Below are 24,377 nucleotides of genomic sequence, written 5' to 3' on the forward strand. Positions count from 1 at the left end.
AAGGCCACAGCTGTTAAGTTGACAGAGACAGGCCTAGAATGCCAGATTTGTCTGGCACCAGTCCTCTTTCCTTTCCACCTTCAGATTCTTTGGAATTTAAAGCCTCCTGCAACCACACATAATCCTATTTCATTCCCCTTCCCTCGACCTTTAGACTGTGATGGACTGAAGGGTTTGAAGTACACTAGGAGTCAAGAGCAGATCCAGGGGAAATTTTCCCGTTGAGGCGGAAACTACAAGATGAACCGAAAAAACTAATTCAGTGATGTTTTTCAACCTTTGGGTCATGGACCCCTTTTATTTTTTTTTATTTTTTTTTATTTTTTATTTTTTTTTTTTTTTGAGACGGAGTCTCACTCTGTCGCCCAGGCTGGAGTGCAGTGGCGCCCTCTCGGCTCACTGCAAGCTCCGCCTCCCGGGTTCACGCCATTCTCCTGCCTCAGCCTCTCCGAGTAGCTGGGACTACAGGCGCCCGCCACTACGCCCGGCTAATTTTTTTGTATTTTTTTAGTAGAGACGGGGTTTCACCGTGGTCTCGATCTCCTGACCTCGTGATCCGCCCGCCTCGGCCTCCCAAAGTGCTGGGATTACAAGCGTGAGCCACCGCGCCCGGCATGGACCCCTTTTAGAAACATATAGAAATGGATCCTAGAAATATGCACATACGGCCGGGCGCAGTTGCTCACGCCCGTAATCCCAGCACTTTGGGAGGCCGAGGTGGGTGGATCACGAGGTCAGGAGTTCGAGACCAGCCTGACCAACATGGTGAAACCCCGTCTCTACTAAAAATACAAAAATTAGCTGGGTGTGTTGGTGCGCGCCTGTAATCCCAGCTACTCAGGAGGCTGAGGAAGGAGAATCACTTGAACTCGGGAGGTGGAGATTGCTGTGAGCCAAGATCATGCCACTGTACTCCAGCCTAGAGACTCTGTCTCAAAAAAAAAAAGAAATATGCACATACATTTTTGTATACTACTTCAGATAGCACCCCTCCCTCCAATCTCATCAGTGGGCCCAAAGATCCATAGACCACACCCTACACATATACATTGTTAAGAGGGCCTAAAAAGATATAATAGGGTTTGATTTGATGAACAATCTAGTGGCCTTAGAAGAGGGGTGATTAAATAGCAATAGAAGGGCTATTTTCTAAACTAGATGTTTAAGAAAAGATTAAAGGGAATAAGAACGTATCAAGATGCAGGGAAAGGTGTGTTTCTGATTCAGTAAAACATTACTGGGTATCCTTTCTTCCAAATTCCTAGTACCTGACAAACAAATAGCAAAAATAGTAATAATAATAATAATAATAATAAAATAAAAAAAAGCAACACTCCAATGCCCTTTTCTTTTTTCCTTGTTTTACTTACATTAAATACATCGGTAAATCAGCAGTCGCATTCTGTTACCACGATTGTTATGTTGGGAGAGGAAGAAAGGCAAATGCTTTCTTAGAAGCAAAACAAAAAACCACAACACCCCCCTTAAAAAAACTGACCAGAAGAAAAAAATGAGCTGGGAAATAAAAAACAAAAAAAAAAACTAAGATCCCCAAGCCCAACAGAGCTCAAAGGAAGGCAGAAGAGGTGGTAGGAAGTAGAGGGAAGGCAGCCGATAGGCCCAGAAGCTAAGGCCAAATCCTGTTCCTATGGGGGTGGGGGAGGGAGAAGCCTGGGGAAGTGGTTTCCCAGCCCCAAGACAATGAAACATCTTCACTCCTGCTCCAAGGGGAAAGGCTGCACAGAGAAAGAACTTCATTTCTAGGAGACTTTGGAAAGCCATCCTAGTTCTTCCACTTGTAAAAAGGATGCACTGGGTGCTTTGGGGGGCCAGTGGCTTCTGGGAAAGGAAGGGGGAAATGTGTGTGTTTCAGGGCCATGGGAACTAAGGCTGCCCCTGGAAAAGGAAGGGAATTGAGGCCTAAGTGGAAGAACCTAAGCTGGGTCCTTCAGAATCTCAGCTTCATAGATTTCTCAGCTGTTCTGGGATAGAAGGTAGTCTGCAAGCCAAAAGGGCAGGAAGGTTCCAATCCTAGGTCACTGTGACCTTCCCTTTCTTTCTTTCTTTCTTTCCCAAAACTCCGGGCTGGAACACGGAACTTAAAGTTCTCTTTTGCCTTGATGGCTTCTCAGAGACATCTTAAAACACCTGATGAGGGATATGAAGGGAGACTAGAGATTTAGAAAGGACCAAGGTCCTCTGATAATATGAGCCAGCTGTAAATGCCGGTCATTCCCTGTCCACAGGAACAGGTGGTATGATATGAGGGCACCACAGGAGGCCTCTGTGGTACTAGCCCCTATTGGTACATGGATTAAACCACTGGTTGCATGATGGGGAGGGATGGGAGGATTAAGGATGGAGGGACTAAATTCAAGATATTAACAAAGGAGCAAAGAAACAGGGCCTGATGGGAGGCAGAGGATAGAACAGACTGTACAGTGGGAATAAAGATCATACCTATTTACAAGGAAGTAGAAAAGACATGGTAATGGATATCAAATTGAGTGTGAAACCTGGGAAAGGATAGAAAACTCCTCCCTTTTGCCTGACCTCCTTTTTACTCCCCTACCTTGGCCTGTGCTATCCTGAGACACTTCCCAATTGCTCAGTTAATTCTCCAGGAAAGGCAAACCTATACTCAACAGCTAGCTTGGCAAGAATATAGGTTAGGAATTAGAGTTGGAGGAAGCTAACAGTGGAGATAGGACTTGAGTAGCTGCCACTGGTAGTTTTATCTATAACCTCTCCTCAAACCTCGTATTAACCTCAGATTTCATTGAATTAAAAAGAAGGTGGGAGGGCAAGTAAATCAATCAAAATTTCCATAAAACAAGTACCCCAACTGAACTACCATCAATTAAAGTGCAAACTGCAGGGGTATACGGTGGCTGGGGCTGAGGCCATCTAAAGGCCAGAGGGGAAAAAATGCATATGTATAAATCAGAGGATGGGTACTAGAAACTGTCCCTCCTCCAATCAGATCACAGCAGAGCCAAAGATGCAGGCAACCAGTGAAGATTCTTTGGAAGACTCTGGGGTCCAATCCCCACGATAGGGGAAACACTACCTAAGAGGCTGCGTGAGGGGAAACTGGGCCTTTGGAGAGTTACAGATGACACTGCACCTCCACCTCCGCCCAGTTGGCTTACAAGGCACCTCCTGCCTGGTGCCTGAGACCTGCCTCCCCATTCTCACCTCTACCTAGGAACACCCTCCACAAGGCCAACTCATGGATACCGCAATGTTTTCAAATATGAGAAACTCCAACCAAATAAAAACAAAAAGGAAATGTTTCCTTACTCCTTCCTGCTCTGAGCTTTATTCTCCCCCAGGGCCCTTAATGTAAATGAACTGGAAACCTCCTTCCTCAGCTCCTGGGTTCACCACTTTCTGCATCCTGGGGAGAGGAGAAAAGAGGCTCAAGAACAGGGATTGACCAAAAGCAGAAGGGGAAGGGACAGGAGTCAGAAGTGTTTTCTGAAAAAATGGGGAGGAACACTAGGGAGGAGGAGAAAAGATAAGTAAGTTGCTGTCTTGTACCTATAATACAAAGTGAAGAAAGTTTGTTTTGGAAGGTAAGTCCTGGGGGGAGTTGACCCCCAAGCCCCAGAGTAGGGGGTAGGAGGCCAGTGGCAACAGCTGCCTGGTGTTGGTTGCTGAAGCGTTAAAAAGTGCCATGACGGAGCTGTCAGGAGGCAGCCCTTGGGAGCCAGGGCTCAGTGTGCTGTTACCGTAGGGGTTGTGTGCTGAGGGGTAGGGATGGAGGTTATTTCTTAGCTCTTGTGCTAGCTCCATACTTGTTTGCTGCTAGCCACCCCCTCAGTTGCTACAACACTGGCTCTTGTTCTGCTGGGACTGTTCATGGAGATCCACACCCCGGCTTCGGCCTGCTGCACCTCCCAGATTCTGGGGTTCACTCTTTGGCAACTTCTTAGCTAGAGATAAAAAGAGAAGAGAACAAAGTATGGTAGACTTTACTTCCCTGCCCCTCTGCCCCCACGCCCCAAAAACGGCTACTGAGTTGGGGAAAAGGGAGAATTTGAGAGATTAAAAGAATGTTCTGAAGATGGGAGGGTTCACTATTTGCAAACTTTTTTTTTTTTTTTTTGACATGGAGTCTTGCTCTGTTGCCAGGATGGAGTGCAGTGGCACAATCTCGGCTCACTGCAACCTCCACCTCCTGGGTCCAAGTGATTCTCCTGGCTCAGCCTCCCAAGTAGCTGGGACTACAGGTGTGCACCACCATGCCCAGCTAATTTTTGTATTTTTAGTAGAGACGGGGTTTCACCACATTGGCCAGGATGGTCTCGATCTCTTGACCTCGTGATCTGCCCGCCTCAGCCTCCCAAAATGCTGGGATTATAGGCGTTAGCCACCATGCCCGACGCCCAGCCCTGAGCCACCACGCCCAACCGGCAAACTTACACAATGAAGACAAGGGAGCTAAAGCTGCAGCCAAGGATGGAGGTCACAACAGAGAGTTAAGGTATTTCCATACCTTAAGTTTTTGCAAAAGGAGATACTCGCACCTATCCTTGATTTGGGTTAGCTATAATTTTGCCTATAAATGAGGGAAAAAGGAAGACCTCAGGATGTTCTGACCTTACCTATTGCCAGAAAGAGATCATTCACGTTCATAGCCGTCTTGGCTGAAGTCTCCATGAACAATAAGCTGTTGTCATCTGCATATGCCTGGGCCTCCTGCAAGGAGTGGGGTGTATTAGTGCTCAGAATGTAGGGTGGGAACGAGTATTGCCTTTCCACTCCCATGCAGCACAACAGCTAGGCAAAATCCTAGGTTCCCTCCCCTTAATTAATACCCCTTCGAGCCAGCTAGCCTAGAGGCATAATTTAATGACAACTCCCTCGAGATGACCCCATGTCCATTCAGTCCAACACACAAATGTCAGAAAGCTTAATTATAGGGGAGAGGGTAAGTTAGTTGGGGGCTTTTGGGTTCTGACACTTGAATAGTCCCTTACCGCAAACTTAATTGCGCCTTCCTTCCTGTTTTCACACTGGTACCCCCACAGCTGGTACTTCCCTAACCCTCTGCTCTGGAGTTTTCTCCTGACTCCTCTGAAAATCTCCTGGCTGTCATTAGGGTCACAGTGTTGCTGTATTTAACTTGGTGTAGAACTGGGGAATGAGACAATGAATGTCCTTGGTTGACATTTTCAGAGAGGGCTGGTTTGGAAAAAAAGAGGTCCCAGGAACAGAGGAAGTGTTAGAGAGGAACTCCACGGGCCATCTTACTTCATACTCCACCATACGCTTGTTGGCCAGGTCAGCTTTGTTCCCTGCCAGGGCAATAACGATGCTAGGACTGGCCTGTCGCTGTAGTTCCTTCACCCATGTCTTTGCTCGGGCAAAGGTTTCCTAGGAAAACATGAAGAGAATGAGTAGGCTGGAATGACTGCCAATCCATAACCATCACCTTTTAAAATGAGTCTCAAAATTCGCCTCTTCTAGGTGGTCTTCCCTCAGTGAAACCACAGGTCTCTGATAATTCATTATCTGTCTTCTTAGCACTTGGAAGCATAGTTTGTACTCTTATTTGCTATTTCAAGAACCCGTTGTTTTCTGCCCCCCCCACCCCCTGCCCCAAACTAACTCCTCTAAATATAAGCAAGGACAGTCTTTTTTTGCTCTGTCACCCAGGCTGGAGTGCACTGGCTGGATCTCGGCTCACTGCAACCTCCGCCTCCTGGGTTCAAGCGATTCTCCTGCCTCAGCCTCCGAGTAGCTGGGACTACAGGCGCGCACCACCACGCCCAACTAATTTTTGTAATTTTAGTAGAGACGGGGTTTCACCATGTTGGCCAGGATGGTCTCAATCTCTTGACCTCATGATCCTCCCACCTTGGCCTCCTAAAGTGTTGGGATTACAGGCGTGAGCCACCATGCCTGGCCAACAAGGACAGTCTTCTTAGCTCACTTACCTGATTAGTAATGTCGTAAACCACGATTGCAGCCTGGGCACCCCTGTAGTACATGGGGGCTAAGCTGTGATATCGCTCCTGCCCAGCTGTGTCCCAGATCTCAAACTTGACTGTTGTGTCATCTAGACAAACGGACTGGGTGAGGAAGGCCGCTATGGATGAGAGAATGGAGGGGAAGATGCTGTAAGTGGGAGGATGAATGGGAACATCCCACCCCCCTTCAAAATATAACTGCCCTCACACTAAGACCAGTCACCACCCAGGATAGTCAGCTACAGGAAAAGGTTTTGAGTTCTCCTTACATGTAAGTCTTGGAACCAGGATTAAGACTGCCCTTGGCTAAGTCTTTCCAGCCAGAAATGTCACTGGCTAAGGAATGGGGGTATATCATAAACTGAGAGGGACAGAAGAACTGGCACTTATACGAGTCATCCTTCTTCTAACCAAAATAGGAGAATAACAAATGACAGAGAAAATAGCTTCAGATAAAAGTCACATCAAGAATTAATTAGAAGATTGGGCTGGGCACGGAGGCTCATGCCTGTAATCCCAGCACTTTGGGAGGCAGAGGCGGAGGTGGGTGGATCACCTGAGGTCAGGAGTTTGAGACCAGTCTGGCCAACATGGCAAAACCCGTCTCTACTAAAAATACAAAAATTAGCCAGGCGTGGTGGTGGGCAGCTGTAATCACAGCTACTCGGGAGGCTGAGGCTGGAAAATCCCTTGAACTTAGGAGGTGGAGGTTGCAGTGAGCCAAGATGGCGCCACTGCACTTCAGCCTGGGCAACAAGAGCGGAACTCCGTCTCAAAAAACAAACAAACAAACAAATGCAAACAAACAAAAGAATTAATTAGAGGATTGGCTGGGCGCAGTGGCTCACGCCTGTAACCCCAGCACTTTGGGAGGCCAACGCAGGTGGATGGCTTGAGGTCAGGAGTTCGAGACCAGCCTGGCCAACACAGTGAAACCCTGCCTCTACTAAAAACACAAAAGTTAACCAGGCGTGGTGATGGACGCCTGTAATTCCAGTTACTTGGGAGGCTGAGGCAGCAGAATTGCTTGAACTGGGGAAGCGGAAGTTGCAGTGGACAACCACTGCACCACTGCACTCCAGCCTGGGCAACAGGGTGAGACTCAGTATCCAAAAAAAAAAAAAAAAAAGAACTAATTAGAAGATTTTAAAGCTTGATGGCAAGTCCCACATCATTATCAATATTATTTGGCTGTTACTTTTTCATACAATCTTCTGCAGGTCCAGGAATACATTTCCAAGATGACTAATAAAAAGGGGAAAGAGGCCAGGTACGGTGGCTCACGCTTGTAATCCCAGCACTTTGGAAGGCTGAGGCGGGTGGATCACTTGAAGTCAGGAGTTTGAGACCAGCCTGGCCAACACGGCAAAACCCTGTCTTTATTAAAAATACAAAAATTAGCCAGGCATGGTGGTGTGTGCCTGTAATCTCCGTTGCTCAGGAGGCTGAGGCACGAGAATCACTTGAACCTGGGAGGCAGAAGATGCAATGAGCCAAGATTGCACCACTGCACTCCAGTCTGGGTGACAGAGTGAGACTCTGTCTCAAAAACAAATAAATAAATAAATAAATAAAAATAATAAGGGGAAGGAATAATACGGAAGTTCTCACAGAAGATCCTTTATTGAATTAGCACCCTATTTTGGGGTAGTAGTGGGGAAAAGGTAGCAAAGATGAGAAAGACAGACACCCTTTGTATTTTGCATTAGTTCCAGCCTCTATTTAACCAGATTTTTTTTTTTTTTTTTTTTTTTTTAAATAGTCTCACTCCTTCGCCTAGGGTAAAATGCACTGGCGTGATTTTGGCTTACTGCAACCTCCGCCTCGTGGGTTCAAGCGAGTCTCCTGCCTCAGCTTCCCAAGTAGCTGGGATTACGGGCGTGTGCCACCATGTCCGGCTAATCTTTGTTGTTGTTGTTTTGTTTTTTTGAGATGGATTTTCGCTCTAGTCACCCAGGCTGGAGTGCAATGGCACAATCTTGGCTCAGTGCAACCTCCATCTCCTGGGTTCAAGCAGTTCTCCTACCTCAGCCTCCTGAGTAGCTGGAATTACAGGCATGTGCCACCACGCCCAGCTAATTTTTGTATTTTTAGTAGAGATGGGGGTTTCACCATGTTAGCCAGGCTGGTCTCGAACTCCTGGCCTCAAGTGATCTGCCTGCTTCGGCCTCCCAAATGCTGGGATTACAGGTGTGAGCCACCATGCCCAGCCTATTTTACCAGATTTTGATTTTTTTTTTGTTTTTTGAGATGGAGTTTTGCTCTTGTCACCCAGGGTGGAGTGCGGTGGCGCAATCTTGGCTCACTACAACCTCCGCCTCCCGGGTTCAAGTGATTCTCCTGCCTTAGCCTCCTGAGTAGCTGGGATTACAGGCGCCCGCCACCATGCCCGGCTAATTTTTTGTATTTTTAGTAGAGACAGGATTTCGCCATGTTGGGCAGGCTGGTCTCGAACTCCTGACCTCAGGTGATCCGCCCACTTTGGCCTCCCAAAGTGGTGGGCCACTGGGCCCAGTCTCTGTTTTCATAAAGGGTTTCCATTTCTGGGGAAAAGAATGGGACTAAGAGGGCCAGCTCCATAATCAGGTCTTATATCTCTTTTCAAAACCCTTACTGGCCAGGCGCAGTGACTCACGCCTGTAATCCCAGCACCTTGGGAGGCTGAGGCAGGCAGATCACCTGAGGTCAGGAGTTTGAGACCAACCTGGCCAACATGATGGTGAAACCCCCTCTCCATTAAAAATACAAAAATTAGCCAGGCGCCATGGTGTGCACCTGTAATCCCAGTTACTCGGGAGGCTGAGGCATAAGAATCGCTTGAACCTGGGAGACAGAGGTTGCAGTGAGTCAAGATTGTGCCACTGCACTCCAGCCTGGGTAACAGAGCAAGACTCCATCTAAAAAAAAAAAAAAAAAAAACCCTTAGCAAACATTCAATCTCCTCTTACCCCAAGGCACTCACCTCCAATGGTGCTCTCCTGGTACTCATGGAACTGCCCTTTGACAAAACGTAATACCAGGCTTGACTTTCCCACTGCAGATTCTCCCAGCAGGACCAATTTGAACTGGCAAATTTTGCTGGCCTGGGGTTGCCCATTGGGCCTAGCTGTGCTTCTGCTAGTCATGGCCAGATTATCAGAGTGGGAAAGGGTGGAGGGAGGGGGATGCTGTAAAGGGGGGAGGGGGAAGGGGAGGGGATTTCCAGGCTTCAACACTCCTGCAAGAAAAAAAAAGTGAATAAAATTAGACATACGTCCATTGAAGCTGCAGTCGCTTTTCAGAGAAGGATAGAATCTCATCTCCTTGCTTCTATGAGGACTTAGCTCTTGCAGTCATCTGCTATTGACAGGTTATACCTCTGAGAAGGTCCCAGGCAGCTGATCCTCAGTGGTAAGAGTTGGGAAGAGCAAAATAAGAACTGCTTCTGGAGTCTGCCCTACCACATAATCTCTAACTGCCAAGGGAGCTGAAATAGAGCCCGGGCGACAGAGCGAGACTCTGTCTCAAAAAAAAACAAAACAAAAAAACAAAATGAAATAGAGAGACTGAAAACTGAGACTTTTTAATTCCCCACCAGGTCTTCAAGGTTTTTTGTTTGAGTCACACAAAGTGATCAACCTTTAGTTGGCCTGAAGAATATCCAGATCCACCCACAGGTACCCTAGATCCCTAGTATCTCTGTGGCATCCTGGTGCTGTGCTCTTCTTTTCCTTTTCCTTTTTTTTTTTTTTGAGACGTCACTCTTGTTGCCCAGGCTGGAGTGCAATGGCACGATCTTGGCTCACCACAACCTCTGCCTCCCGGGTTCAAGCAATTCTCCCACCTCAGTCTCCTGACTAGCTGGGATTACAGGCATGCGCCACCACGCCTGGCTAATTTTGTATTTTTAGTAGAGACTGGATTTCTCCATGTTGGTCAGGTTAGTCTAAGAAGTCCTGACCTCAGGTGATCTGCCCGCCTTGGCCTCCCAAAGTGCTGATATTACAGGAGTGAGCCACCGTGCCTGGCCTTCTTTTCATTTTTCCTTAGCTCTTTGTCAAAATGAGAGATTCACTCTAGGGGTGTGGGATAAGAGTCACCCCTCCTAAGGGCAGAAGGGTAGCTGCTGCTCTATCCTTTATATATGACTGGTCTCCCTGATAAGACATTTCTAAAGATCTAACCAGGGTCCCATTGCCAGAAAATCTATCCTTTCTCATTTTTGGTTGAAGGTAAAGAGAGAAATACAACCAACAGATCACATTCATTATCAACTCTGTTTCATTAACAACTTTTTTCACTTTATTTCTGCCATCTTTCCAAATCTGAAAGCCTATCAAGAATCAGTAAGCTTGACCTACTCTCAACTTGCAGCTGTCTTGCTGGTGCCTAGGGATTAGATTACCCTCCACAGCAAAGGGGCCTAACAGCTGTAGCCCTCCACATTAGAGGCAGAGAAAGGTATACCTTCTAAAGACATGCAGGAGTCTCCAGAGGATGGTATAGGGGATAAGTCTGCAAGCGATCAATATTTGATGAAAGAATACACTGAATCAACTCCTCTATCTTCTAAGAGGGCTAAGAAAGCTGCTGTTGGGGCAGGGAACAGAGAGGAGTTGGGACTTTGAGATTCTAATCGTCTAAATCTAAATACATTTCATCATCCTGACTCTGAGCGGAAAGGAGCTATGAAATTCAAAGGGAAGTTAGCATGGGCAGAGCATGCAAAAACCTCTCTCCCAAACCTAAGCATTGCTTGATAGTTGTACTTTGCTTGTTCAAATTAATCTTTTGCTTTTCCAAAGCAGATCCTAGTGACTTCACAGACATCATACTCTATGGCATATGTGGGGAAACATCATTATTTTGTCACCACAATTAGTGGGTCTGGAGTTAAAGTGGGGTTAAAAAATTTCAGTAATCCCACTTACTAGATCGTAAAGACAGAAAATCATACAGGAGGCAATGCAGAGGAATAAAGGCTCTGGAGTCCAATTCTCCTTACTAGCTATGAACTTGGGCAAGTCACTAAATATATGTGTGCATTCATTTCCTCATCTGTAAAATGAGATAATAGCCTTTTTTTTTTTTTTTTTTTTTTTTTTTTTGAGACGGAGTCTCGCTCTGTCCCCCAGGCTGGAGTGCAGTGGCGCGATCTCAGCTCACTGCAAGCTCCGGCTCCCGGGTTCACGCCATTCTCCTGCCTCAGCCTCTCGGAGTAGCTGGGACTACAGGCGCCCGCCACCACGCCCAGCTAATTTTTTGTATTTTTAGTAGAGATGGGGTTTCACCGTGGTCTCGATCTCCTGACCTTGTGATCCGCCCGCCTCAGCCTCCCAAAGTGCTGGGATTACAAGCGTGAGCCACCGCACCCGGCCTGATAATAGCCTTATAAGCACCTACTTCATAAGGGTGTTTTAAGGATTAAGTGAGATAATGCATATAAATAACTTAAGTATTTTAAGTATTTGATATATACTAAGTGCTAAACAAATATTAAGCTACTAATCATTACTAATATAAAGAGAATTTCTCTACCTCTCTAAGCCTTACCTTCTACCTTTGTAAATTGGAAAAAATACCATCCTCATAGCTACAAATAATAAGTGAAAGATGTGTTTAGCATAGTGCTAATAGCTATTAAAATAGATCTCAATATTAGTTGTTATCAATATATTCCTAAAAAGCACCACAGGCTGGGTGCAGTGGCTCATACCTATAACCCCAGCACTTTGGGAGGCTGAGGTGGATCACCTGAGGTCAAAAGTTTGAGACCTGTCTGGCCAACATGGTGAAACTCCGTCTCCACTAAAAATACAAAAAAAATTAGCTGGGTATAGGCCAGGCGCGGTGGCTCACGCCTGTAATCCCAGCACTTTGGGAGGCCGAGGCAGGCGGATCACAAGGTCAGGAGATCGAGACCATCCTGGCTAACACGGTGAAACCCCGTCTCTACTAAAAATACAAAAAATTAGCCGGGCGAGGTGGCGGGTGCCTGTAGTCCCAGCTACGCGGGAGGCTGAGGCAGGAGAATGGCGTGAACCCCGGGGGGCGGAGCCTGCAGTGAGCCGAGATCGCGCCACTGCACTCCAGCCTGGGTGAAAGAGCGAGACTCCGTCTCAAAAAAAAAAAAAAAAAAATTAGCTGGGTATGGTGGTGCATACCTGTAATCCCAGCTACTCCAGAGACTGAGGCAGGAGAATCGCTTAAACTCAGAAGGTAGAGGGTGCACTGAGCTGATGCACCACTGTGCTCCAGCCTGGGTGACAGAGCGAGACTCCGTCTCAAAAAAAAAAAAGGCGGGCACAGTGGCTCACGCCTGTAATCCCAGCACTTTGGGAGGCCAAGGCGGGCGGATCAGGAGGTCAGGAGTTTGAGACCAGCCTGGCAAACATGGTGAAACAAAAATTAGCTCGGTGTGGTGGCGCGTGCCTGTAGTCCCAGCTACTTGGGAGGCTGAGGCAGGTGAATTGCTTGAACCTGTGAGGCGGAGGCTGCAGTGAGCTGAGATTGCACCACTGTACTCCAGCCTGGCAACAGAGCAACAGTGAGACTCAGTGTAAAAAAAAAAAAAAAAAAAAAAAATTAGCCGGGTGTGGTTGGTGCCCGGCGTTTGTAATCCTACTCGGGAGGCTGAGGCAGGAGAACTGCTTAAACCCGGGAGGCGGAGGTTGCAGTGAGCCGAGATCGTGCCACCCCATTCTAGCCTGGGTAACACAGCAAGACTCCATCTGGGGTGGGTAGGGGGGAGATGAGGGCGGGGAAGCAGCCACAATATGAAAGTGGTACAGAAAAAGAAAAAGAGAAAAAACAGACCTGGCAGAGCAGCCCATGCCTGTAATCCCACGGGTTTGGGAGATAAAAGGGGAAGGCTTGCTTGAGGTGAGGAGTTTGAGACCAGCCTAGGCAACACAGCGAGACTGAGTCTCTAGAAAACATTTTAAAAAAATTAGCTGGGCATGGTGGTATGTGCCTATAATTCCAGCTACTCCAGAGGCTGTGGTGGGAGAATCACTGAAACCCAGGAGTTGAAGGTTGTAGTGAGCTGACTGCACCACTGCACTCCAGCCTGGGCAACAGAAAAAGACACTATCTCTAAAAAAAAAAAAAAAAAAAAAAGAGAGAGCGACAGAACTAAAGGGAAAGAGGAAGTTAGCAAAAGAATGAGAGGTGAGAACTCAAGGTCCCAAAGTAGCCTAGATTAATACAGAGGAACATGACAATTACTTTGATTCTATTGGGTATTCTGTAGTCCCCTTGGTCAGTCAGTCTTAAAAATTCAGATATACATGTACTATTTTAAGTTTTCAATGGTCTATGACGAAAAGATCAAAATAAAGATGATACAGCAAATTTTTCATAAAGCTAAATTTATTCAACTTAAATGAGTATCTTTAATCATAACATTTTAAAATTTATTTTCCATTTTTAGAGATAGTCTCACTCTGGTGCCCAGGCTGCAGTGCAGTGGAGTGATCATAGCTCATTGTAGGCTCCAACTCCTGGGCTCCAGTGATCCTCCACCACACCTGGCTAATTTTTTCTATTTTGTGTAGAGATGGGGTCTCCCTATGTAATCAGTTTAAGTATTTATTCATTTTTTAAAACTATGAGTTATCATTAAAAAAAAAAGTTTTATAAATACTGCTTTGGAGAGGCCTGACACTGAAAGATGGGTTAGTAGGGATGGAAATAAGTTTAGTTTCTGGACAGTCTATAGTTACAGTTACTACTCAAGCAGTTCCAGATGAAATTCAGATGAGGACCGAATGACGGGCTTTCCAGGGATCAGAGATTTCTCCAACCCTGCCACTAAAGTTATAGAGCTATCATAAAAGTGAGGAGAGCCAACCTAGACAGAGGCAGTCCTGCAGAGTTGGTAAAGTTTTTGGAATCAGGCAAGTCCGAGTTCTGTTCTCTGCTTTGCCACAACCCACTGTGATCTTAGGCTACTCACTCCTTTTGTTTTTCTGATCCTCAGCTTCCCCCTTTTTTTTTGGAGACGGAGTTTTGCTCTTGTTGCCCAGGCTGGAGTGCAATGGCACGCTCTCGGCTCACCGCAACCTCTGCTTCCTGGGTTCAAGTGATTCTCCTGCCTCAGCCTCCCGAGTAGCTGGGATTACAAGCATGTACCACTACGCCTGGCTAATTTTGTATTTTTAGTAGAGACGGGGTTTCTCCATGTTGGTCAGGCTGATCTCAAACTCCCGACCTCAGGTGATCCATTAGCCTCGGCCTCCCAAAGTGCTGGGATCTTCCCCATTTATAAGGATCTATGTGGGAGAATGGAATTGGTGAAAGTGGCAAAGAGCAGAATTTGAATTCACTTCCAAAGTTCTGTGTACATTTAAGAAACTTGCTGCTTAAGGCATCTGTGAGGATGAATTACTTCTAAAGCATATATTTACGTGGTATTCATACACACTGTGTCATAGGAAAAAAGGACAGACCAGCAGAATGGTAAACTTTATTTATTTATTTATTTTGAGACAGAGTCTGGCTCTGTCGCCCAGGCTAGAAGTGCAGTGGCGTGATCTCGGCTCACTGCAAGCTCCGCCTCCTGGGTTCATGCCATTCTCCTGTCTCAGCCTCCTGAGTAGCTGGGACTACAGGAGCCCACCACCATGCACGGCTAATTTTTTTCTATTTTTTAGTAGAGATGGGGTTTCACTGCGTTAGCCAGGATAGTCTCGATCTCCTGACCTCGTGATCCGCCCACCTCAGCCTCCCAAAGTGCTGGGATTACAGGCGTGAGCCACTGCGCCCGGCCAGAATGGTAAACTTTAAAAGAGTAAACACAGCCAGGCTTGGTGGTTCACACCTGTAATACCAGCACTTTGGAGGGCTGAGGTGGGAGGACTGCTTGAGGCCAGGAGTTCAATACAAGTGTGGGCAACATAGTGAAACCTTGTCTCTACAAAAATTAAAAAAAAAAAAAAAATTAGCCAGGCATGGTGGTGCATGCCTGTCATCCTGGCTACTCAGGAGGCTGAGGTGGGAGGATCACTTGAGCCCAGGAGGTTGAGGCTGCAGTAAGTTGTGATTATGCCACTGCATTCCAACATGGGCCACAAAGTAAGACCTTGTCTCAAAAAATAAATAAATAGGCTGGGCGCAGTGGCTCACGTCTGTAATCCCAGCACTTTGGGAGGCCAAGACAGGAGGATCATCTGAGGTCACGAGTTTGAGACCAGCCTGGCCAACATATAGTGAAACCCCGTCTCTACTAAAAAATACAAAAATTAGCTGGGCATGGCGGCACACGCCTGTAGTCCCAGCTACTTGGGAAGCTGAGGCAGGAGAATCGCTTGAACCCAGAAGGCGGAGGTTGCAGTGAGCTGAGATTACGCCACTGTACTCCAGCCCGGGCAACAGAGCAAGACTCTGTCTCTCAAAATAAATAAATAAATAAAAGAGAAGACAGGTGACACCATAATAAAAAAAAAAGGACAGATGATAAGCTGATCAAGTTTCCTTCAGGTGATGTATATGTGCTATACTCTCAAGAAACAATAGAAAAAGTTACTGGTTTTTTCAACTTACTCCCACACATTTTTATGTATTTCAAAGCATGTGATCCAAGGGGTTGAATATTAAGCCTCAACGTTACTACTCTACAATATAGGAAAATGTGGGAGTTAGAATGGACTGAATTCTCATGGCTAAACATATCACTTGAGCTCTGGGGGAGTGTAAAGACAGGAAACAGTTGCAGACACGCTTGAGTTGCAAAGTCTCTGTCACTAACTCTCAGAGATGGGAAGTCAAGCCAGAGCCCAGATGTGGTCAGCAAGCTTTCTTGCTACTAAGCAACCTTGGATTCTCAGAGATCAGTAACTACTAACTTAGAAAAGATTACCTCGTACCCTAATATGTAGCCTTAAGAGTATGTTCTGGCTGGACATGGTGGTTCACGCCTGTAATCCCAGCATTTTGGAAGGCCAAGGCGGGAGGATCACTTAAGCCCAGGAGTTTGAGACCAGCCTGGGCAACATAACGAGATCCCACCTCTGAAAAAGAAAGAATATGGCCTGCCTTCTTCCTCGTTCACATCAATTGTTGAGCCACCTCTAAGCTTTGATCTTTAATCTCATCATGTTTATAAGGGTATCATTTAAAAAATATAATAGCTAGACTCTCAAAAGATCTGTGGTACAGAAATGAAATCATATATAACAGATTCAATTGATTTACTTCCTATTCTGATTTTTTCCCACAAAAATACTAATTTTTTTTTTTTTTTTGGTAAATCAGTCAAGTGGTATGATGATTATTACCTTCGAACCTGAGGCAAAAAAAAGGGAGATGGGGCAGGTTTTTCTTCCTTTCACCCTTTTTAGCTCAGAAGAGATAAGATTTAACTTCCCTTAGAAGTGCAGCTCTGGGCCGGGCGCTGTGGCTCACGCCTGTAATCCCAGCACTTTGGGAGGCCGAGACGGGCGGATCACGAGGTCAGGAGATCGAGACCATCCTGGCTAACACGGTGAAACCCCGTCTCCACTAAAAATACAAAAAAATTAGCCGGGCGCGGCGGCAGGCGCCTGTAGTCCCAGCTACTCGGGAGGCTTAGGCAGGAGAATGGCGTGAACCCGGGAGGCGGAGCTTGCAGTGAGCCGAGATCGCGCCACTGCACTCCAGCCTGGGGGAAAGAGCCAGACTCCGCCTCAAAAAAAAAAAAAAAAAAAAAAGTGCAGCTCTGCTGGGCACAGAGACTCATGCCTGAAATCCCAGCACTTTGGGAGGCTGAGGTGGGCGGATCACCTGAGGTCAGGAGTTCAACATCAGTCGCCAACATGGTGAAACCCCGTCTCTATTAAAAACACAAAAATTAGCCGGGTGTGGTGGCTGACGCCTGTAATCCCAGCTACTTGGGAGGCTGAAGCAGGAGAATTGCTTGAACTTGGGAGGCGGAGGCTGCAGTGGGTGGAGACTTCGCCACTGCACTCCAGCCTGGGCGACAGAGCAAGACTCCATAAAAAAGAAAAAAGAAGTGCAGCTCCACAAGAATGACTTACAAAATGACCCATTAACTAGGGAGGATTGAGGCCTGACCATGGGTTAGCCCACTAGGTGCAGGAGATGGGGATGGAGGATGTTTTTTAATGTGGGCAGCTCTCCCAAGCAGTGCAGCAAAGTAGGCATAACAGTAAAAGTGTCTTCGTAGTCCCAGCTAGAGTAAGACTCCATTCCTCAAGCCCCCTTCCACTTGTTAGCTTTGAGTCTCTAAACCAAATACATATGAAGCCTCCAGAAGTCTATCACCTATCAACAGAGACAGAGTTCTCAGTATATATAGCCCCTGGAGTCCAACCCAGTACCAGTTGTCAGCCTTAAGGTCAGTCAGGGCCGGGCGCGGTGGCTCACGCTTGTAATCCCTGCACTTTGGGAGGCCGAGGCGGGCGGATCATGAGGTCAGGAGATCGAGACCACAGTGAAACCCCATCTCTACTAAAAATACAAAAAAAAATTAGCCGGGCGTGGTGGCGGGCGCCTGTGGTCCCAGCTACTCGGAGAGGCTGAGGCAGGAGAATGGTGTGAACCCGGGAGGCGGAGCTTGCAGTGAGCGGAGATTGCGCCACTGCACACCAGCCTGGGCGACAGAGCGAGACTCTGTCTCAAAAAAAAAAAAAAAGGTCAGTCAGGCAGATCAGAGCCAGTCTAGAGGTCATTTAGTCCAATCTCTATATTTTATAGGTGAGGAAACTGAGACACATAAAATTAGTCAATTTGGGCTAGGCATGGTGGCTTACGCCTGTAATCCTAGCACTTTGGGAGGGCAAGGCGGGCGGATCATCTGAGGTCAGGAGCTCCAGACCAGCCTGGCCAATGTGGTGAAAACCTGTCTCTACTAAAAATACAAAAATTAGCTGGGTGTGGTGGTGCATGCCTGTAATCCCAGCTACTCAGGAGGCTGAGGCACGAGAATTGCTTGAACCTGGGAGGCAGAGGTAGCAGTGAGCCAAGATCACACGACTGCACTCCAGCCTGGACAACAGAGCGAGATTCCGTCTCAAAAATAAATAAATAAAAAATAAAATAAAATTAATCAACTTGTCAAGTGTTACCATACAGCCAACTGCTAAGTAGTAAATGTAGGACTCCTAGTCAGGTACTCCTGCCTCTTTTATACTGCTATACTTCTTAAAGAAGCAGGAAATGCTGAACTCTAAAGAGAACACCAGGACAGGATCAAGAGCTTAGACTGGATAGAGTTCCTGCCTCTATTCAGTTTAGGTAAGTACTTGCTTTGGGACTAAAAACAAATTAAGAAGACCCAGGCCTTCCCTGGCAACTGGAATGCAGTCCCATATCCTTCTGACAGAAGAGTTAATTCATCACTACTCTTTTCTAGAAGGTCTTTGACCAACCCCTGCCAGGACAGTTGAAATAGAAGCAATTCAATGGGAGGCAATAGGAAAACAAGTGGTAACTTTTGCAGAATTTGGTGGGCCCTGCGATTAATGTGAGAGGTTTACTAAGTAGGGAAGACAGAGCAGAAACCAGTAAATACCTTCATCTCCCTCTCCAACTTTGTTTAAACCCAAGTCACCAAAATCTTGAAATGAGAGTTCTACCACTTGGCTCAGCTCTTCATTTTGTTGATCCAGTGTTACCCAATGAGTCACTGGATTAAATGAGATTCCTTCCACATCCCGCACCCTTTCCCTTATATTTCTCCAAGAGGCAAAAAGCATACTTACCTCTTATCAGCATGGTAGTACAAACTCCCTATTATTGACCTAGGTAAGATTGGAATGCCCATCCCTACTTGCCTGCCTAGCAAAATTCTATATATCTCATAAGACCAAGCTCAAATGTTACTTCAGTAAAATTACATAATCACCCTCTCCCCCACAGAATTAATCATTCTCTAGAGGCCTGTAGGGTCCCACAGTATTAAGACTGTATTTCTGGCCAGGCGTGGTGGCGCACACCTGTAATCCCAGCACTTTGAGAGGCCAAGGGAGATGGATCACTGGAGGTCAGGAGTTCGAGACCAGCCTGGCCAATATGGTGAAACCCCGTCTCTACTAAAAATACAAAAATTAGCTGGGCATGTTGGCGCAGGCTTGTAATCCCAGTTACCCAGGAGGCTGAGACATGAGAATTGCTTGAGCCCAGGAGGTGGAGGTTGCAGTGAGCACAGATAGCGCCACTGCACTCCAGCCTGGGCAATAAAGCAAGAATCCGTCTCAAAAAAACAAAAAAACAGTATTTCTATGATAGTATGTATCACATTATCACAGTATATAAATTGTGTCTGTCTGCTCTGCTAAACTATGAACTTCTTTAAAAGTGGGAGTTTCTTTATGTTATCTTAAAATCTTCAGAGCACAGCATGCTGCCTGATCCCTAGGAGGTGCTCATTAAATGCTCCCTAAATTAAGGCTAAGTAATTCTACTTCTCTCCCCCAATTAACTCCTCCCTTTCTGTACATCTGGACAGATCTTACTCAATTCCATTTGGATTTTTTTTTTTTTCCTGAGACGGAGTCTCGCTCTGTCGCCCAGGCTGGAGTGCAGTGGCGCGATCTCGGCTCACTGCAAGCTATGCCTCCCAGGTTCATGCCATTCTCCTGCTTCAGCCTCCCGAGAAGCTGGGACTACAGGCGCCCACCACCACACCTAGCTAATTTTTTGTATTTTGTTTAGTAGAGATGGGGTTTCACCGTGTTAGCCAGGATGGTCTCAATCTCCTGACCTCGTGATGCACCCGCCTCAGCCTCCCAAAGTGCTGGGATTACAGGCATAAGCCACCGCACACGGCCCCATTTGGGAATGTTTTTAATAGGCCTCAGATAATCAATTCTCTCCCTGGTCCCTCTGTGATCTCCTTTGGATGGAGGGCCCCCTTGGGATCTTGCCCACAAGGTACTATTGCAACTCTCATGGGCTAACTGCTTTTCCTGTCACCCGTTACTATGCCTCAGATGGCCTAATCACACCCAATATGTGGCCCTCCCACCCAAACGCTGAGGCAACTGTAGCTAAAAACAAAGTTCGCTGAATTTAAAGTTGATGTTGAATGGTCAAAAGCTCTGGGCCACTATCTTTTAATTCCTGACTTGAGAAACACAAGTTTTAAAAAAAGAGCCATAACACCACAGAACCAGGAGACACTCCGAAAAGGTACCCACTGTCCCTGAACAGAAGCTACAACCTTGCCCAGAAATGTACACACACTTTGTTCACCTGGGTAGCTCCTTATTCAGTTCAGTTACTGTTGAGTCAATGACTAAATCTTTCCCAAAACACTTGTGGGAAGTGCGAGTATAACATGTAGGGTTTTATGGTATCCTTCCTCCAAGAGGGCTGCTGCATTTCCTTATTATAAGTTCACTGTCTCACACTTTGGTTACCTTCCAATCTGAAGTGCTTTAGGATTAGGGAGCAAACTATATGCTTGCTTCTTCTACCCTATGCCTCCTTCTCAGAAGTAAAATTCATACTAATAAGCAATATTTGCTCCCAGGTAAAGTAAGAGGAGATATGAGGTATGTTATGCAGTAGGGATTGTCCAGGAAAAAAATTTAAAAAGATATGAGGTATGACTTGAAGGGCAATGGGAAAGCTCTCTTCTCCAAATATATTTTTGCAACTCCAGATCTATGTATGAAATTCCTTATTGATAATTCTACTCCTAAACTCTCTCTTAAGATGCAAAAAACTGTTGGAAAAATTAGATAGGATTAAAACACACACACACACACACACACACACACACACACACACACGGCCAGGCGCGGTGGCTCACTCCTGTAGTCCCAGCGCTTTGGGAGGCTGAGGCGTGTGGATCACCTGAGGTCAGGAGTTCGAGTCCAGACTGGCCAACATGGTCAAATCCCGTCTCTACTAATAATACAAAAATTAGTTGGTCGTGGTGGTGCACGCCTGTAATCCCAGCTACTCTGGAGGCTGAGGCAGGAGAATCGTGTCAACCTAGGAGGCAGACATTGTAGTGAGTCGAGATCATGCCATTGCACTCCAGCCTGGGCAACAAGAGTGAAACTCCGTCTAAAAACACACACACATACCTCTACACAACTGTCTCTAGGACTGGCTTGCAGGTGAGAAAAGTTCCTTGGGGGAAACAACCGAGGTTTCCAATGGGTGCTATACAAAGGCTGGGTACAACAGAGGGCTTTTAAAGCTAGTAAGGACAAATTCAATTAATAAGGTGGTAGTATGAAATGTCCCAGCTGTACTCTGACTCTGAGATTTAGAGGAAAACCGATTTCAAATTCAGATAAGCTTGGAGCTTCTCAGATCCCTACAGAAAGACACACACTGTACTCCATCCTGAGCGACAGAGCAAGACCCTGTCTCTAAAAATAGAAGAAAAGAAAGACAAATACAGGGGCCTCTTAGGAGAACCATCATCATCATGGATAAGAAAGGAATAATCAAGTAATGTGAACATGCAGAGACCATGAACATCCAGAGACCATGAATTTGAGATAAGGGTCTGAAATTCCTTTCTTTAGCAGAGATGCCAACAATTATCCCAAACAAAATGATCCTTTCTCCCCATAAAGTTTTGTTCCATCGCTTTGGGCATTTCCTAGGACACCCAGCACACAACTTGGGGTGTGTGTGTGTGTGTGTGTGTGTGTGTGTGTGTACTCAAGGTGAGTAACACACAGTACAGCCCTCTGCTTGTTGGACTTGGTAGAAGACAAAACGAACTGTGAAAGGAACACAATAAATAACAGAGTATCATCCCAGAAGGGAAAACTGTAGAAAGAATAAGACTAGAGTTTGATGAGAACATGAAAACAGAATTGCCTTTTGTGACACATCCCTCAAAGCAAGATTAGTCTGATTTGCTGTCTCTGATCCTTGACCTTCCTAAATGAAATATGAGTAAGGTATGTGTGGGAGGATTTATACTTCTTAAACTGCTGTACAGCTTCCATATTTTAAAATATGTACATATTAACTTTTGTAATTAAGAAATGTAGTGATGGCCGGGTGTGGTGGCTCACGCCTGTAATCCCAGCACTTTGGGAGGCCGAGGTGGGCGGATCATGAGGTCAAGAGATTGAGACCATCCTGGCCAACATGGTAAAACCCTGTCTCTACTAAAAATACAAAAATTAGCTGGGCGTGGTGGCACACGCCTGTAGTCCCACCTACTTGGGAGGCTGAGGCAGGAGAATCTCTTGAACCTGGGAGGTGGAGGTTACAGTGAGACTCCGTCTCAAAAAAAAAAAAAAAAAGAAGAAATGTAGTGATAAAATATATTGGTAGAGAAGCGGAAAAGGAGGAAGTACAGTAAGGGAAAATCTAATAGGCTCCAATCTATAAGGGACTAAGAAGGCTAGCAGACCATTAAAAATATGTGGGGAGGAGGGTACTCCACTCCTCTGCTTTGGCAATTTTTTTCTTTCTTTTTTTTTTTTTTTGGAGACAGGGTCTCATTCTGTCGCCCAGGCTGGAGTGCAGTGGCAAGATCATGGCTCACTGCACCCTCGAACTCCTGGGCTCAAGTGATCCTCCTGTCTCAGCCTCCCAAAGTGCTGGGATTACAGGCGTGGGCTACTGCACCTCTGTATCTTTTTCTCTACTCACCATCTTCCCCAGATACTTCATAGTTTGACCCAACTTTCTAACAGCACAGAAATCTGGGCTTTTGAAGTAGACAAAGAACAAGGGGTGATGCCAAGCTTTTGAAATGGAATTTCTCACTCTTCCCCAAATCTCTTCCTCAGTAATATCACCTCATAGTTTCGGACCTGTTAACTCCATTACCTGCCTGGGAAATACCCAAGTCAAGTCTAAGTCCCACAAAAGTTTCACCAACTATGATCAGAAGATCTCCTGATGGCTGAGGATCTCTAAGCCCCTTTCCCACGTAGATAACGAAATAGATATGAAATAGATTCTCAGTTCTAGGAGACATGGTATTCACTATAGACCACATTATTAAGTAAGAAAGAAGTGGACAAAACATGCCCCCAATCCAATTTCTTAGCTCTTTCATAGGACATGAAACAGTAAGTTAAGAAACAGACTGCAGTATAGACTAGATATGAGGCCAAGAGAAAGTGTAGGGGCTGAGTTTGGAGCAGCCAACAGTCATGGAAAAAAAAAAATTACTTTGATCTTCATCCCTACCCTGGGAGTTTTAAAAAGCTCCAAATTACCACATCTAATCACTAAAGGGAACAAAAGAGTGTGTACTCCCAAGACCCAGAGCCTCCAGCCCACTCTTCAGCATTCCCAGAAGTTCCCATAACTGATACCAGGCCCTGCTTCCATTACTTCAACTACCTTAGTCTTCTAGATTAATACAGCCTTCTTCATTTTCCCCAATTCTCCCTCACTGAACCCAAATCTCTCTCAGCTCAACACCATAGCACCGTCAGTTCTTTTTACAATAGGCACTTTCCCTGAAACGAACGCTTCTTACCCAACTAAGAACCCTTCTCAGGCCCTTCCAATGAACCTCTCTGCAGGGACCCAGCCCCAGTCACTCCCGGGGCTCGGGCGACAGGTCTGACCCCTCCTCACCTCCCGGCAAATGGGCTCACCTCACCCGCTGCCCTGTCCCTTTCCCCAGCTCCTCCCTCTTCAGCGCTGCTTAATGAGGCCTGCCCCTGCCCTCACTCAAGCTCCGGGCCTCCAGCGCCCGGCCCTCGGCCTGGCCGCCGCCACAGCCCAGCCGCCTTCCCGACTCACCAACTTCGGGGTCCCAGCCCGCCCAGTCCCCTCCTCAGCGCCCCCATTAGGCCTGCCGGGGCCCGGCCCCCTTCTTCCCTCTCCGGTGGGCCACTCTAACCCCTCGCTTAGGACCAGACCCGCCTCCGCTCTCAGGCCAGGCTGCTCTCATCTCCCGGGCGCTTCCGCCCCTGCCCTTTGGGCTCCATCAGCTCGGTACCTGGGGCTCCGTCTCCCCCGTCGGCCCCAAGCCTGTGTCGAACAGACAAACAGCTGCAGCTCAACCAAACCCTCCTGCCCCTCCTTCTCCTCCTCGCCCTGGGGCGGGGCTCCAGCCAATAGCTCGATTACCCGCCTACCTTCGAGGGTGGGCTATATGTGCACTTATCCACCAATCCTCTGGAGAAAGGCGAGTCTCTTTGGGCACTATCACCAACAAGTACGAGCAAGGGACTCGACAGGCGGGGCCACAAACCAATAGCGAGGGAGAAACCTCGAAGATGGGCGAGGTAAGGAGCCATTAAAGAGCAACCTCCTGAAGACAGGGGGCGGTACACTGCCGACAGGCGTATGTATCCACCAATAAAATCTCGACACCCCATGACCCCGCCTTTTGACTCATAAACATCTAATCAGGTGAGTGACGGAGGCGGGTCAAAGTGAAACTTTAACCAGTACTGCGAAAATACGGGACTTGACTGGCAGGCAAGGAGGGGTTGAAGGAAGCCTTAGGAAGGCCGCTACTGACCTTCGCCCCTC

The 24,377-nt window shown here is 46.8% G+C and overlaps 1 protein-coding gene across 6 annotated transcripts; it reads right to left on the reverse strand.

Moving 5' to 3' along the window:
- Window positions 1-1,344: 1,344 nt before the first annotated feature.
- Window positions 1,345-23,965, reverse strand: RAB5B (RAB5B, member RAS oncogene family). 6 transcript variants are annotated; one of them, XM_063621441.1, is made up of 7 exons: window positions 23,839-23,932; window positions 8,941-9,195; window positions 5,946-6,097; window positions 5,260-5,382; window positions 4,611-4,704; window positions 3,801-3,938; window positions 1,345-3,400 (listed from the first exon to the last, which is right to left on the reverse strand). In XM_063621441.1, exons 2-6 carry the CDS (start codon window positions 9,101-9,103, stop codon window positions 3,823-3,825), a joined length of 648 nt encoding a protein of 215 aa, XP_063477511.1. In that variant the 5' UTR covers window positions 9,104-9,195; window positions 23,839-23,932; the 3' UTR covers window positions 1,345-3,400; window positions 3,801-3,822. The 6 variants fall into 6 exon arrangements, with proteins under 6 accessions (XP_063477511.1, XP_055104353.1, XP_055104356.1 ...); XM_055248378.2 differs by lacking the exon at window positions 23,839-23,932 and adding an exon at window positions 18,469-18,667; XM_055248381.2 differs by having other exon boundaries at window positions 1,345-3,938; window positions 23,839-23,965.
- Window positions 23,966-24,377: the final 412 nt, after the last annotated feature.

This window comes from Symphalangus syndactylus, chromosome 17, assembly GCF_028878055.3.
Source record: "Symphalangus syndactylus isolate Jambi chromosome 17, NHGRI_mSymSyn1-v2.1_pri, whole genome shotgun sequence".
In the NCBI taxonomy this organism is placed as follows: Eukaryota; Metazoa; Chordata; class Mammalia; order Primates; family Hylobatidae; genus Symphalangus; species Symphalangus syndactylus.

What these genes read in the sequence shown, in the direction of transcription:
- RAB5B (XM_055248378.2), bottom strand. Translation starts at nt 18,652, where the DNA reads ATGCTTTTTGCCTCTTGGAGAAATATAAGGGAAAGGGTGCGGGATGTG. An exon ending in AGTTGGAGAGGGAGATGAAG is followed by an intron (nt 9,196 to 18,468) that starts GTATTTACTGGT and finishes TTTTTCTTGCAG; the next exon opens with GAGTGTTGAAGCCTGGAAAT. An exon ending in CCAGGAGAGCACCATTGGAG is followed by an intron (nt 6,098 to 8,940) that starts GTGAGTGCCTTG and finishes TCTCATCCATAG; the next exon opens with CGGCCTTCCTCACCCAGTCC.